Source organism: Branchiostoma lanceolatum, chromosome 3, assembly GCF_035083965.1.
Source record: "Branchiostoma lanceolatum isolate klBraLanc5 chromosome 3, klBraLanc5.hap2, whole genome shotgun sequence".
Lineage (NCBI taxonomy): Eukaryota > Metazoa > Chordata > Leptocardii > Amphioxiformes > Branchiostomatidae > Branchiostoma > Branchiostoma lanceolatum.
In genome coordinates, this window is record NC_089724.1 from 1,948,465 (window position 1) to 1,962,327 (window position 13,863).

Consider the following 13,863-nt stretch of genomic DNA (forward strand, 5'->3'; position numbering starts at 1 on the left):
CTGATATCAATCTGCTATGGGGTTCACTTGAACTTGACTTCTTTTGAAATTGAGAATTAAATTGGTGGAGAAGTATTGACTTGAGTTTGATGCAGAAGTTTAACAAGATGGATATTCATGGTTGGTCAGAAAGTCAAGATGCGAAGAAGAATAATTCACCTACAGAGTATTAGATATCTGTCAATCAGAGGTATAAAAGTTTCCAAGACTATTCTTCAATCAGTGACTTTAGAAAGGTAACAAAATATGTACCTCCAAATTTTCGATTTCCAAGTCTTGATGACGGAATGACCTAGTCTCGCGAGAGCATGAGACTAGGTCAAGACTTGTGTAAATCAAGACGTACGGTGGATGTCGAAAGTTTGGAGGTACGTATTTTGTTACCTTTCTTATGTCAACGATTGAAGAATACTCTTGTAACTGGTAATCACACGTGACTCGGATGAATCGCTTCAACGAGGTTCAAATGTTTTTGTACAACTGACATGAAACATCATCATCGTTACCCCCCAGATAACCCCGCAAGGGGCAAAGTAGGGGGGGGGGGAGGTCCCAGACTAAGGCGGGCTGGCCTCCAGCCTGGCACGGTATGACTCAACAGTGGGAGCCGTAACAACCGCACCAGGCAGGGCGTTCCATTGTGGGATGGTGCGGGGGAAGAACGAGTGTTTGTATGTGTCTGTCCGGGCGTTGAGAGTTTGGAATTTAAGATGGTGACTACCCCGGGTGCGCCCCTGAGCTGGTTTAAGTAGACTGTCTGCGTTTATATTGACATGATTATTAACGAGTTTGTAGAAAAAGATAAGGTGGGTGTTCCTCCTCCTTGCGGAGAGAAGGGCCCACTGCAGGTCATTGAGCATAGCAGGGATCTCCCTAAAGATTGGAACAGTGGCGCTCCTCCATCCTGTTCTAATCCCAGCTCCATCTTGTTGATTTTCAAAGTTAGGGTGTTTTTTCCAATATTACCCAGCCAAGCTTGTAATTTTGCTTAAAACTAGAAATTTCAGATGTAAAGCTGAAGTTGCAGGAAATAATTTCCATTATGTCTGAAAAAGGCAAAATGCAATATGTCTGAAAAAGGCAAAATGCAACAGCCTCTCCTTTTGAGAGGTGTGCGCCCCCCTCTAGACCTCCCCCCTCGCGGCACATATCCTGTGCCTGGCACCCTCCCCCCATCCTGCTATATATTTCTGGGGAGATCCCTGCATAGATATTACCTGGACGTCGTGTTGAGGGTGCTGTCGGAGCCAGGGTGCTCGCTCTCCCCGAACCCCTCCGTGTCAAGGATGGCCTGCAGGAGGGTCATGTCACGCCGAGACCTGGAGCGAGGCATCCTGGGAAGGAAACAGCAGAAAAATGGTCACTTCATGATGTTCTTCTTCCTTATCATCATTATCTACATCATCATAAAATTTCTTGAAAAAATCTCTTCTCAAGAAGATACCACCCTCGTAAACCAGGACCCCCTATCGCTCGACGTTACATCGCGAGTGTAAGCGGCCCTGGTAAACTGGATCGCTACATATGGTTATAGCTACGTCACCTGCTTCCCCTCATCGGAAGCAGCGCGCAAAGAACGCTGGGAAGCTATCAACCAATCAGGTTACGTGTTACATCGTTGCTTTGGTTACCCAAAACAACTATCGGCTGACATTTGTTTTGGGTAACCAAAGCAACTATGTAACACGTAACCTGTAACGTAGCTTTAACCATATGTAGCGATCCAGTTAACCAGGGCCGCTTACGCTCGCGATGTAACGTCGAGCGATAGGCGGTCCTGGTTTACGAGGGTGGAAGATACCTGCTTGAACTGCTTCTAGAAGTTAACACACAGACCAGGTTTTACCATCAATGAACCTGAAACCATGCTGAAGACTCCTTCCAACAACACACCATTAAGATACTGTTTCCAAGAAAGAAATGATACCCTAGATTATAAAGATACAAGCTGTAAAAGATCAATCCCCAAATCATACATGCTTTAAAATAAGTGACATAGTCACAATGCATTGATTCAGGTCTTTAGTAAGAAATTTCACCTTACTCTATCAATTTGTACTACAGTATTCAGTCAAAGATCAAAGTGTATGAATTATATATATATATTTTATATAATATATATATATATAATATATATATATATATAATATATATATATATATATATATATATATATATATATATATATATATATATATATATATATATATATATATATATATATTCTGATTTTTTCCAGCTGTTACAGAGTATGTATTGACCAGTACAGAGTCGTATCAATCAATACAGAGTCCATCAGTAGACTAAACTATTATTACATAACCCTCCACATTTGTACCCATTTGTAAGTTAATAACTCTAACAATAGAAATCCATATTTCCTGACTGTTGACAGAGACGTGACCCAACATGATGATCAGCAGTATTGATTTTTAAGGCAGGACAATAGTCAGGGCGGCCGCGCCGTGATGAGGGCAGGGCAGGAACATCTATTATTCAGTACTGGGTCTTAAGATGTTCTGAATGGCAAGTCTCGTTGCTCATATCAGCGGTATGGTCACAAGAGGGCACTGGCACAAATCTTAGATACAGAGTCGGCAAGACATTTGGAGTAACAAATATATGTTACACTGTGAAATTGTGAAATTGGCCCAATCTAAACTCTAATGGTGTGACACTTTCTTCATGTTAACAAAATTCTTAAGCCAAGACTACCGTACATAATATTGAGCAGGCCATAATGGAGATTGTAAAAGGAAAGATGAAACTGATCTACGTGTATCTTGGCACAGTTTGCTTTAATGAAAAACTACCCTTCTACTGACTGTGACAAGGAGGAGCACGGCACTGCTTGTGTCATGATTTACAGGTTCAACGTAAACTATCATGTACTAGGAAAATTCCTGTACATAAGCATGAATAGTAAATGGACTGCATCTGATAAGTGATTTGAAGGACTTTGAGTTCGAATGTTTCTTGCTGCCTGCAACAATCGTTGGAGCCAAAACAGCCAGGATTCAGGCTGTTGACCATCTGGTCCAAAGGCAGAATCACTAACCACTGAACCACAAAATCTCAGATTGAGATGGTGGAAAGTTCGGATCCCAGCCATGCATTGAACTTCACATCAAGAGAGGCCCCATTATTGGCATTACTGTATGGAGAGGCAGCAGATGTTTGAGAACTGCACACAGTGCTCACAGCTAATCAGTCACTTGAACAGTCAAGTGACTGATTAGCTGTGAGCAGCAACAGAACAGACTGGGCTCGTATCACAGAATCACAGAACAACGTCAACAAGCCAAGGACAACAACTACATGTAGGTTCTGTTGGAGACTGAGCGCTCTGATGTGTGTGATATGTGTGCATGGGGTCAGATAAAGGAGCTATAGTACTAGTGAACCATCAGTACTGTACTAATAGATGGAGATGTGGCCCTTTAATTTATTTTCGTGGTGGCCTCTTTAAATCAATATCCTGAAATCATAACACGAATATATGTTTTGCAATTCTAATGCTAAGTACTAAAATGAAATTGTTTCAACTATAAATTTCAAAAAATGTGATGTCCCCCCCTATTGGAAAATAAAGCTACAGCGAATTCAAATGCATTTAGCATTTGTTTACAGTATGCTGAGGAAATACTATCTGAGCTGTAAAATTGGAAAACCATTTCTGCCCAATAACGAAACAATTAGAAAACATAGAAACACCTAGGTCACTTTGGACTTCAGCTTGTAGATAATGAACTCATCTCTAAATACTACAAAAATCCGATTAAAGATTTCTGAACTTGATGTTGCAAAATAGATATTATTCCAAACTTGGGCTTATGATGACAGCAAACACTTCATTTGAGAGTTTCACCAGAATAGGAATTCAAAAGGGATTATAACATCGAGAACTACTTCCGCTAAGTTGATAAGAAAAATGCATGTCAGATGTCAAAACTATAAATCCGATACCAAACGTTACATGAACATGTCACTCTGTAACGTTAACGTTAACTTGCATGATATTTAATCCCTCTCAACAAATTTAAATAGCATAAAATCCCGTGTTACACCCAACCCGACCCACCTGGCAGCTCGTCCCGTGCGGTGAGCGATCCCGGGTTATCCTGTGATGATCAGACGCGGTCAGGAGTCAGGAGAAGTCTGACAGGACGGATAAAACTCACGCGGTCATCACCACTGATCAAAACTCACAACAACTTATCAACATCACAGAACCAACATGGCGGACGGAACACCGGCTGTTCTTAGCGACGAACTCACTCCCCGCTAACGGCTAATACAGACGTGACTCACTTTTAATTCTAAACATTTGAGATCATAAAACATTTCTCCAAAAACATTTTAGTAGGCGTTAACATCTTTCTTACCCTCAAAACTGATTTTAATGGGATGCGTTTGCAAAAGCTGAGTAATACTACTTAGCCAATGCTAGCGGCGGGAGTATGATGGAACAGCTAATTGGTAGTAAATATTATGATTGATGTTGCCATGGTGACCGGCCGGACGCGGTGTCAATCCAACATGGCGGCGTAGCGCAGGGACAGGAAATTTCTGCTCGTTTCTTTGATTTTAATGCACGAAATGTTTAGTTCTTTGCGATTTTGGTTGCGCTAGTTGATTCTTCAATACGCAGACTTCAGGTTGGTCATTTCATATCTGTTTTCTTTTCTATTAAAACCTTGAATATAGCTCAAATCGCTGACATCTTTGTGTTGTGCATAATATGAGGTTTTCTTCTCGAAACTTTTTACGTAACTTTTGGTTTGCATATTTCTCGTCATGCTGTTGTTGTGAAGATCTGTGAAAGCTCCACCGAATGTCATCTCTTGAACATTTACCAAACAGCACACTCATCGCAGACAGTCAGCAAACAACAAGTGAAAACAACGCTATCGTATGTCGCTTAACTCTTTGCTCTCCAGTCACACGATAGCCCAGCTCTTTAAGTCCCCCCTCCCCCCTAACTACCAAACAAAAAACCTCATACCCCTGACTTTGATTTTACTTCCATGTGTAAAATAAAACTGCATGACAGACTTGTACTAAGGTTCATCAGTAAAATATGCCTTCATAATGCTCTGCAGTTTCTTTAGTCTTCAGCAACTTCAGGGGACTTCAGTCATGTGATCATATATCTTTAATATATTTTGTTTAACACTTACCTTAATCACGCTCACAATTTTTTTAACCCCCCAGCCCGTGTGATGATCGCTCTCCGCACCATGCCTGCCCGCGGTCCAACCATCGCTGAGCGGGAAAATCTCGCCAACATCCCCAACCCGAGTCAGTCAGGTTAGTACCGGGATTCATGTAACCTTTAATACAGTCTAATAGTGTTATGGCTGCTGTGCAATACGTCTAAGTGTTGACCGTTATTCTGATGACAAAGGCCTTTAGTATATGACAGAAATAACATGCCATTTTAAATAATACTGGAAAATATTCTCTTCCAAGTTAACATAAAACTGTACATGTAAATTAAGTTAATTGAAGTTGAATTTCTAAGGCTTAGAAATCTCATGGCACGGCTTTACAACTTGCAAAATGACTTGTTACTTCTCAGTCCCCAGCATATGAATCTTTAAGTTCAATGACATGTATTTGATGTGGGTTTGTGTGATTTGATTGATTTGATTTGGTTTGTGTGTAATAGCAGTCCTAATTTGGCACACAGGTTTCACTCCTCGACCGATCCAGAGGCTGGCCACCAACAAGCCACCGCGTACCGCCACCAACATCGAAATCAACCACAAGCTGCGGACGTCCGTGGAAGAGTCCACGCCAAGATTCGAACCCCCGCCCACCTTCCATCTATGGCAGGTACGGTACTGTCGTGAACTCAGCCAACTTAAATAGCTACAAGTGTGTGTATATGTGACATGTATGTGTGTTTTTGTGTGTGTGTGTTTGTGTGTCTTTGTGTATGTGTGTGTGTGTGTGTGTAAGGATGTGTGTGTTTGTGTATGTGTGTGTGTGTGTGTGTGTTTATGTGTGTGTGTGTTTTGTGTGTGTGTGTATGTGTAGAAAGTAAACTGATGTTGACTATGTAACCCTGACTACAGGAGGTAGGATGGCATGAGCCAATGATGCATTAACTGACAGACTACATGTGTGTGTGCGTGTGTGTGTGTGTGTCTGTGTGTGTGTGTGTGTCTGTGTAAGTGTGCAAAACATCAGAAAGTTGACCAATGATGTCTATGTTTATTGTGACTACAGGAGGTAGGGTGGCACGAGCCCATGATGCCGCCCAAGCAGGCGCGGGACTACAACAGCAACGTTTGGCGGAACTTCACGGCGCTGCACGGCTACCACCTGCGGGCCACGCCCAAGCAGGGGCTCAACGACACGGTGGCCGCCATGTACCCCATCAACATGCCGCGCGCCTCCCACATGGGGCGCAACACCTTCGCCAAGTACGTGGCGGAGAGCCGGACGATGGTCCGCGACCCAGGGCAGCGCAGGTGGAGTGTTATTCTTTATTCTTTATTAAAGTTGTAACAAGACATATACATAGTGGAGCGCCAGGCAGACAAGCTGATGTTGCGGACCACTAACATTACAATATCAGTATTATTCTATTTATTTGTATATTTATTTAGTGGGTTAGCTGTTCAGCACACACAGCCAGGGCTGCCCAACTAGACTGTATTACAAAGAACATACTTTAGGATATTGCAGTTTTCTTTTTTACACAACCAGTCACTTTTTACCTGCTGACATTTCGGTGTCTGTCAGCCCCTTCTTCGGCTATTTATAGCGGCGAGAAGCAGTACTCCAGTCAAAAGCTCTGAAGAAGGTGTCTGACAGGCACCGAAATGTCAGCAGGTAGGTAAGAAGTCACTGGTTGTGTAAAAAGAAAACTCCAATATCCTATTATACTTGACTTTTGACTTGACTTAATCCTCTTCGCCCCTTCGGGAGCATAGGGCCTCAGTGGTTAGTCTCCACCTCTTCCGGTCTCAGGGGGTCTTCTTTGCCTCTTGCCATGAGGTGTTGGCGCTGTCAAGGTCTTTCCTGACGATCCTATTATACATAAGATTCTAAATAAAACTTTCTCTCTACAGGGACGTCGTCCTGAAGCTTCAGCAGCAGCTGGATGAGTTCCAGCGGCTTCGCGTGGAGAGCGAGATGCGACGCCCGCCGGTGGATGAGCTCGGACGGATCCTTCCACCCGAGGCGTTCAAATCGTACCCGCGGCCCCAGGGCGACCTGGGCTCCACCTCGGGCGGCCCTACGACCCAGAGCATCTATGACTCGACGCTGCGTACGTACACGCGGCAGCACCCCGGGGTGAGGGTCGGAGACTCTCGTAGCGAGACGTCGGCGCACAGTGTTGGGTTACGGCGGGCACCGCTGGTGACGAAACTCGCGTACAGCCAGAATAACCCGCAGTACCAGAAGGTGATGGAGGAGCAGAAACTCATCCTGGAGTGGAAGAAGGCCAAACGGGAGGCAGAGAAGGATGCAAGGACTGCAAAACTATTATAACTAGAAAAAGGACTGCAAAACTATCATAACTAGTAATAGAAAATTATACTGTATATATATTTTATCATGTATTTTAAAAAGGTGAAACTATTTTGCAAAAGGACAGAAAAACTGGTAAAAATGAAGTGATGAGGCTTTGAAACATGTTACATTAATTCATATCATGTCTATATCTAGCAATTTTAAAGAGATGATTGGTTTTAAAAGTCCAGGAAATAGTGATAAGAAATTGTCCTATCTTAAAACATCAATTAATGAGGATTTTAAAACTACTGTAAAAGTCTTTACCAGGGGAAAAGGGTGTCATTTTTATGGTAATCTAGTTTAATCGGTATAACTTAGGCCTAGGAAATGTAACACACTCAGCTGCTCAGTGTTATAAGAACCATTTTAAAAATGAATCAAGACAATTTTTAAACCAAATATAAAAAAAGGTTTCTAAAAGCTTGCCTTATTTGGTATGACCATGTTTTCAGCCAATCGATGGTCACCGTGGCAAAAAAAGTCAATATTGATTTCTGATTAGGTAAAAGTGGCAGAAAATGTGGTGAAATTTGTGAAGAGAGTTGATTTTTTACAGGGTAAGGGTCTCAGACTGTGAACCGTGTCACCGTGTGACTGTGAAAGTGATGATAGTTTTTATCTATGATTCACTAAATGATCAATATTCTTATAACTGTAACATATCATGTCATGGCACTATGTTGTTTTATCATATCAAATAAGTGAAGAAATTCCATTTACGATGTTACCTGTTGGAATTCCAATGGTTGGTCATTATATTGTGAATATGTATTATATATAGGTTTTGTGTCCAAAAATTGTCTGAATTTGTTGAATCATAATGAAAAAAAATGGATAAAAAAGTGACTTTTGTAATTTCATCGGATTCTTTTATTCCATGTGATAGTGGAAGTAATTATTATTAGCTAAATTCAACTTATTTCAATAAATTTCAATGATGCAAAAAAGCACTTTTGGGAACTTGAATTCCCAAAACTCCCACACGCACGCTCTGGGAAATAACGTTAACTACAAATAATGATGAATACAAATACAAAACGTCTTGGTCTGATACAAATACATTGTACAGTAGTGCAAAACGTCTAGGTCTGATACTGCAGTAATCACTGAGACTGCCAGGGGTCCCCACTGTCAAGCCACACAGTAACTCACTGCAAGAAGGCCTTAAATGCCTACCTGCCTGCCTATGTGCTCAGGCCAGAGGCTGGCCCCTTGCTTTCCAGGAGGATCCTCCATGTAGTCCTGTCCCTTGCCCTAGCCTCTGCTTCCGGACTGTTTAAGCCCGTGTCCTTCACAATTTGGTCTTTCCATCTCTTCGGTGGTCTTCCCCGGGGTCTGGGGGTGGCGAACTCCTGACTGTAGGCTTTGTAAACTAAATGTCCTTAAGTTAAATCATTTATGCCAAAAATGTAAAGTGTACTTGTAAAAAAATAGTAAAAACAGTATATGGTCTTTGGAGTCTGTATACTTTTTGGTTAGATTTCTCGTTCAGTTTTGCTGTTTAATAACGGTTATATTTGAGTAGTTTTGAAAAAAATCAAATCATATTGTAGATTCTAATTCCCGGTGGGCCATCCTGCACAGACATTTCTAATGTATCAGCACCAAATGTTAAATATTTCATGCCCTGAACTCGATCTGCCGTTGTCATGACAACGGCACTTTGAGAAATGTCGTCTGCAAGTGATTTGAAACAATCGGATACTCGTATCTGCATACGAATGACGTGCCTAAAGCCTGAGTTTGTGTTTTATTTGTTTGACGGTTATCAATTTCATCGGAAATTACACCCAAAACTATATAGTAATACTTTCGTCGTTATTTAAAATTTCTTCAACAAATATTTTTATTCCTGAAACGTGTCCTCTTTTCCGAAGTTTCATTTCCATTTCCACTACCTTACTGCGAATGTGTCGGCGCGGAACAGAGTGCTAATTTCAGTCCTCCCGTAGAACCCGTCCCCCAGTTGTTCAGGTGGACATCAAACACCCCGGTCTGTCTGTCCGTCAGGTAGAGGTCACCTGCCTCGCAAGGCGCCGGACACACGTCTGTAAGGCCGCTTTCAAGTCGTCTTGGAGGAGGAGGGTGTCAGTAAGCTAGCAGGGTGCTGGGAGATTTGAATAAAAGCCCGGCGGCAAGTTTGTGGTGATTGTTATCAGATGGCGGAAGCCGGTCTGGACGCGGAAGTGGCCGACATACTGGTGAGTTTTACCTGCAAATGTTCCAAAACTGCGGCGAAGATTAGAGGCTATCACTTTGTATTTCCTGTGTATGAAATCTGTATTTTGTACGACATTTCTGTTAGCACGTCTGAGTAGTTGACAGTGTCGGTACGACCCGCTAAACCACAATTTCGAATCGTGACATTTCATCGCCAAAAAAACATCTATTCGATCCTAAGGGTTACTCCGCCCCCCTCCCCATGGCGTTATTCTGACGGGTGGTTTTTAGGGTGTAGAAACAGTAACAGTTAGTAACTGCCGAGGCTTTACTTTTTTCTTCTGCGGCCAGAGAAATTGTGTTGGTTTAAAACTAAAAAAGTTATCCTAATATTGGGTACATTTAAGGCACAATAATATTGGCTTTATTGACATAAAGTCCATGTGGTTGATATTTTGGTAATTTGACAGCCTATATGTAAATGATAATTTTTTTGTGGAATGCCCACAGGACCAGAAAGATGATGTGTCCTACAGGGCATGCTGTGTTTGTACTAACAGGCTCCACTGTTTCCTGTGTACAGTACAAGTATTTCCTTAAACGTCACAGTTTCTACATCTCATTTCCCGCTTTTGATTTTAAGCATTTTTAAAGAGAAAATTATCAATGTTAAGGGTTGCTTGATGATAAGATAACAGACATGTCTACACACGAACACGTTAGGTCCTTACAAGGCAGAAACCGTTCAGGACATTTTGAAAGAACGGAGGCGGAACAGATCTGTTTTGGTGAGTCTGTAGTGTCAACAATAGGACACGTTCCGGATAGGAGAACTCAAATAGGAGAACTCAAAATAAGAGAACTAAAAATTGTTTTTGCAGCATTAGCTGAATGAAAACGGGTGGAGATTTTAGATCTTTGTCTGAAAATTTCAGGTAGTCTTGACAGGAATTGAAGCGAAACGAGAGTGTTTTTGTCGGGCTGTAGAGCTAACAATACGGCGTGTCCCAAACAGTGACATCACCTGGTGGTACCACTGGTGTGTGATCTGAGGGTGACTCACAATGTCACATGTCACATGAACAGGATCAGGAACCAGGGCTCCAGGGTTCCAATCTGCTGAACAGGAACCCAGGGTCCAGGGTTCCAATCTGCTGAACAGGACCAGGAACCAGGGGTCCAGGGTTCCAATCTGCTGAACAGGACCATGCAGGAACCAGGTGTACACTGGGTTCCAATCTGCTGAACAGGACCAGGAACCAGGGGTCCAGGGTTCCAATCTGCTGTTCAAAGCATATTTGATGGTCCTGGGTTCTTATCCTGAGATTTTCTGGACCAAGCATAATCTGAGACTTATTTTAATGGGAAAGACATTCATTTGGCAAATGGAAAGAGATTTTGTTTACAAAACAAAACAAATAAATGTTTAAAAGTGAAAGGTAAACTATTTTGATATTGATCCAATTAGAAAATTTGTTTGATATTTAGATGACGTTTTCTCTTAAGTCTAGGTCTTTGCTTTGCCCTTAAATAAAAGTTGGTTTCAGGATGACTGAGAAGAGGTGGGAAAGTGCATGTGGCAGCAGTCTTTTCTAAATTCAATATTTTTCATAAGGGAAAGTGCATCTGATTGAATGATGCTTGATACTGGAGTGAAATAGGTACTTTTTGTTTGGGCCCGGCGGATAAAGGCTGATAGATGATGATGATGATGAAGAAAGAATCAAGACAGCAAACTGCCTTCAAGTTCAATGTTAAAGTCCAGGACTGGTTCTAAAACTAGATCTAGAATCAGTGGCTAAACCTAGACAGCCATAAGTGGAACGTCTCAAGTTAAGTCTGGGTGGCAGCCACTGTCTTGGAGACTTAACCCCTAGTCTGGCACCTGAGCCTGAGCAGGTGTACATAAGGACCCAGGGAGCCTTTCAGCCCAGCTGAGAAATGGGGCAAGTGGTCCCACCTGTGCTGAATGGGTCAGGTGTTAGTTTCCCTTTGTGGTGTCATTACTGTACTAGTAGACTGTAACTTGATTAATAAATGGCTGTCTGGGTAGAGTCAGACTACAGTAGCTTTTTGATGTAAATCTTCTCAAACTGATCTGTTTTGGATTTTTGAAACAAATTTTTCAGTCAGGTTGCACATAAATGTATATTCTAAATTGTAAGTTCACTAGCTACACACTAAGTTTCATTGATATGTGCTTGGCAACAAGATTTTTTGCATAATAGCTTAAAATCTGAAATGTGCAATTTTCAAAGTAACTTACTGATTGATTCAGAAATAACTGTCAACTTGATAAAAACAATGATTGAAAATAGTACTCTCACCTCTCAAATAGAAGTACCCCCTGGAATAGAAGTACCCCCCGGACAAATTTTCAAAATGTAATATAAGTACCCCCTGGAATAAAAATACCCCCCGGAAAATTTCAAAAATCGACAGTCGATGCTAGGTAAACTGTGTCCATACATATACAACTGTCACTGTCAGAGGGAAATAAGATAATAAGCAGGTAGGTAACTTATATTTAGTCAATTATGCCATACCTATTAAGTATATAGATATTGAACAGAATAACTGTCCATAGCTTGTTCAAATCATGATGATCTTCCTCGCCTCTTCGTAAAATATAATAGTAATATTGAAAAATTGGGCATAGGTTCCCCGCTATGACCCCTAACCGGGGGCCACGGTGCTTTCAAATTCAACAAGTGAAAATGTACATGATACATGCTTTTTCTATTTGGAACTTGAAGCAAGTGATCAAAGAAAATTGTTATATCATTTTATTATGACTGACAATCAGTGACATATAACAAAAATCATCAGAGTACTTTTAAAAGTTAAATGTACCTGATCATATTTTCTAAAGACATCAACCACAAAAAAACACAAATATGAACACAGTCCTTCCACAGAAGAAATATGTCTATAAACTTTTGCTCCATAGCGTCGAAAACAAAGTGAGACGCTCGGATTTCGAGTTCCCGCGGTAAATCCCACAATATTGAACAGAGATCGACTGTAAAAGTAGCTCAACGTCACAGACCGCACATACTAAGAAGTTACCCATTACGTGTTGACACTAGAAACCCGCGATGAACCGCCAAAATTGGGAAAATCTTACGATTATTTAAAAAAATGAACCCTCTGAAAATAAATATGGCGCTGTGTGTCTATCGTTGCCCAAAAAATATAATATTTCCATGCGTTTACGGTATCATTTTAAAGATCGGTATCCGCACTACGCAATATGCTGCTAGTTTTACTGTCGCCATGCCTGAGAGTGGCGGCCATGTTTCGCGATTTCGCGCTGTTGTTTACCGAATCATATCGGACATATTTCTGCCGTTTTAGAGATTTTGTGGCCTCAAAACACATATCACAAGGGAAGTTAAGTTATGATTGTTGTTTTGACGTGTTACATGTCTTCTGCGAACAAATAATTCTTCCGCCGCGCTGCCGATACTACGGATATAGTGGTCAGGAAATTATTATTCCCCGTGCAGGCGAGCACCCTACTCCACACGTTTTTGATCAGCGTGCTTTGGTTTACGATGTAAACAGAGACTATCAAAGTTATTTATATGAAAATTGTATTTTAAAATGTCAATGTCGCGTCTTATTTTCCGATTTACTTTGTAGCGTCATAGCGATATCGACCGATATGTTACGAGTGCCGCCAGGATACTTTTCACAAGGCCGTCAAAGCGGCGAGAAAATCAACGCCGGTAGGCCGAAAAATAGCGAATTACGAGCAAAAATACCGGGGAAATATGGGCAGAAAACCCTTAACTTACGATTTTAGAGGGATTCCTGGTTTGCAAAGCCTCAATTTTTCAAAAAATAATAAACGTACCGTCTAGAATAAGAAAGTACAGGGTGGAACTATTGGCGAAAAAAAATAAACGTACCGGTACGTTTATTTGAGAGGTGAGAGTAATTCACTAATTGGCACTGTTTTTGTGTGTTGTTTTGTTTTGTTTCTATGACATTGTTTCCTCGGTGGCAAACAGCCAAAAGCCTGAGCAAGGTCTGAAACAGGATTGTGACTCAGAATTAGATATCCATTCCTAATGTCATTCCCGGCCCATCTTCGACATAAATCCAATTTTGTCGAGCGATTTTGTCAGTTTGATAAGTTTCTTCCCTTGAGGTGAATTTTTGGTTGGC

The 13,863-nt window shown here is 41.4% G+C and overlaps 2 protein-coding genes across 2 annotated transcripts in view; both read left to right on the forward strand.

Moving 5' to 3' along the window:
• The first annotated feature begins 4,493 nt into the window (after positions 1 to 4,493).
• On the forward strand, positions 4,494 to 8,257 carry LOC136429662 (testis-expressed protein 52-like). Its single transcript, XM_066419587.1, has 5 exons — positions 4,494 to 4,658; positions 5,215 to 5,310; positions 5,693 to 5,838; positions 6,235 to 6,479; positions 7,083 to 8,257. The coding sequence occupies exons 2-5, from the start codon at positions 5,223 to 5,225 to the stop codon at positions 7,504 to 7,506; spliced, it is 903 nt and encodes a 300-aa protein (XP_066275684.1). The 5' UTR covers positions 4,494 to 4,658; positions 5,215 to 5,222; the 3' UTR covers positions 7,507 to 8,257.
• Positions 8,258 to 9,472: 1,215 nt separating this feature from the next.
• LOC136429667 (oxysterol-binding protein-related protein 8-like) overlaps positions 9,473 to 13,863 on the forward strand; it is a 108,986-nt gene continuing 104,595 nt past the window's right edge. Inside the window, exon 1 of the mRNA XM_066419593.1 lies at positions 9,473 to 9,731. Within this exon, the coding sequence (XP_066275690.1) occupies positions 9,690 to 9,731 (42 nt within the window). The 5' untranslated portion in view covers positions 9,473 to 9,689. The remainder of the gene's footprint in view (positions 9,732 to 13,863) is intronic.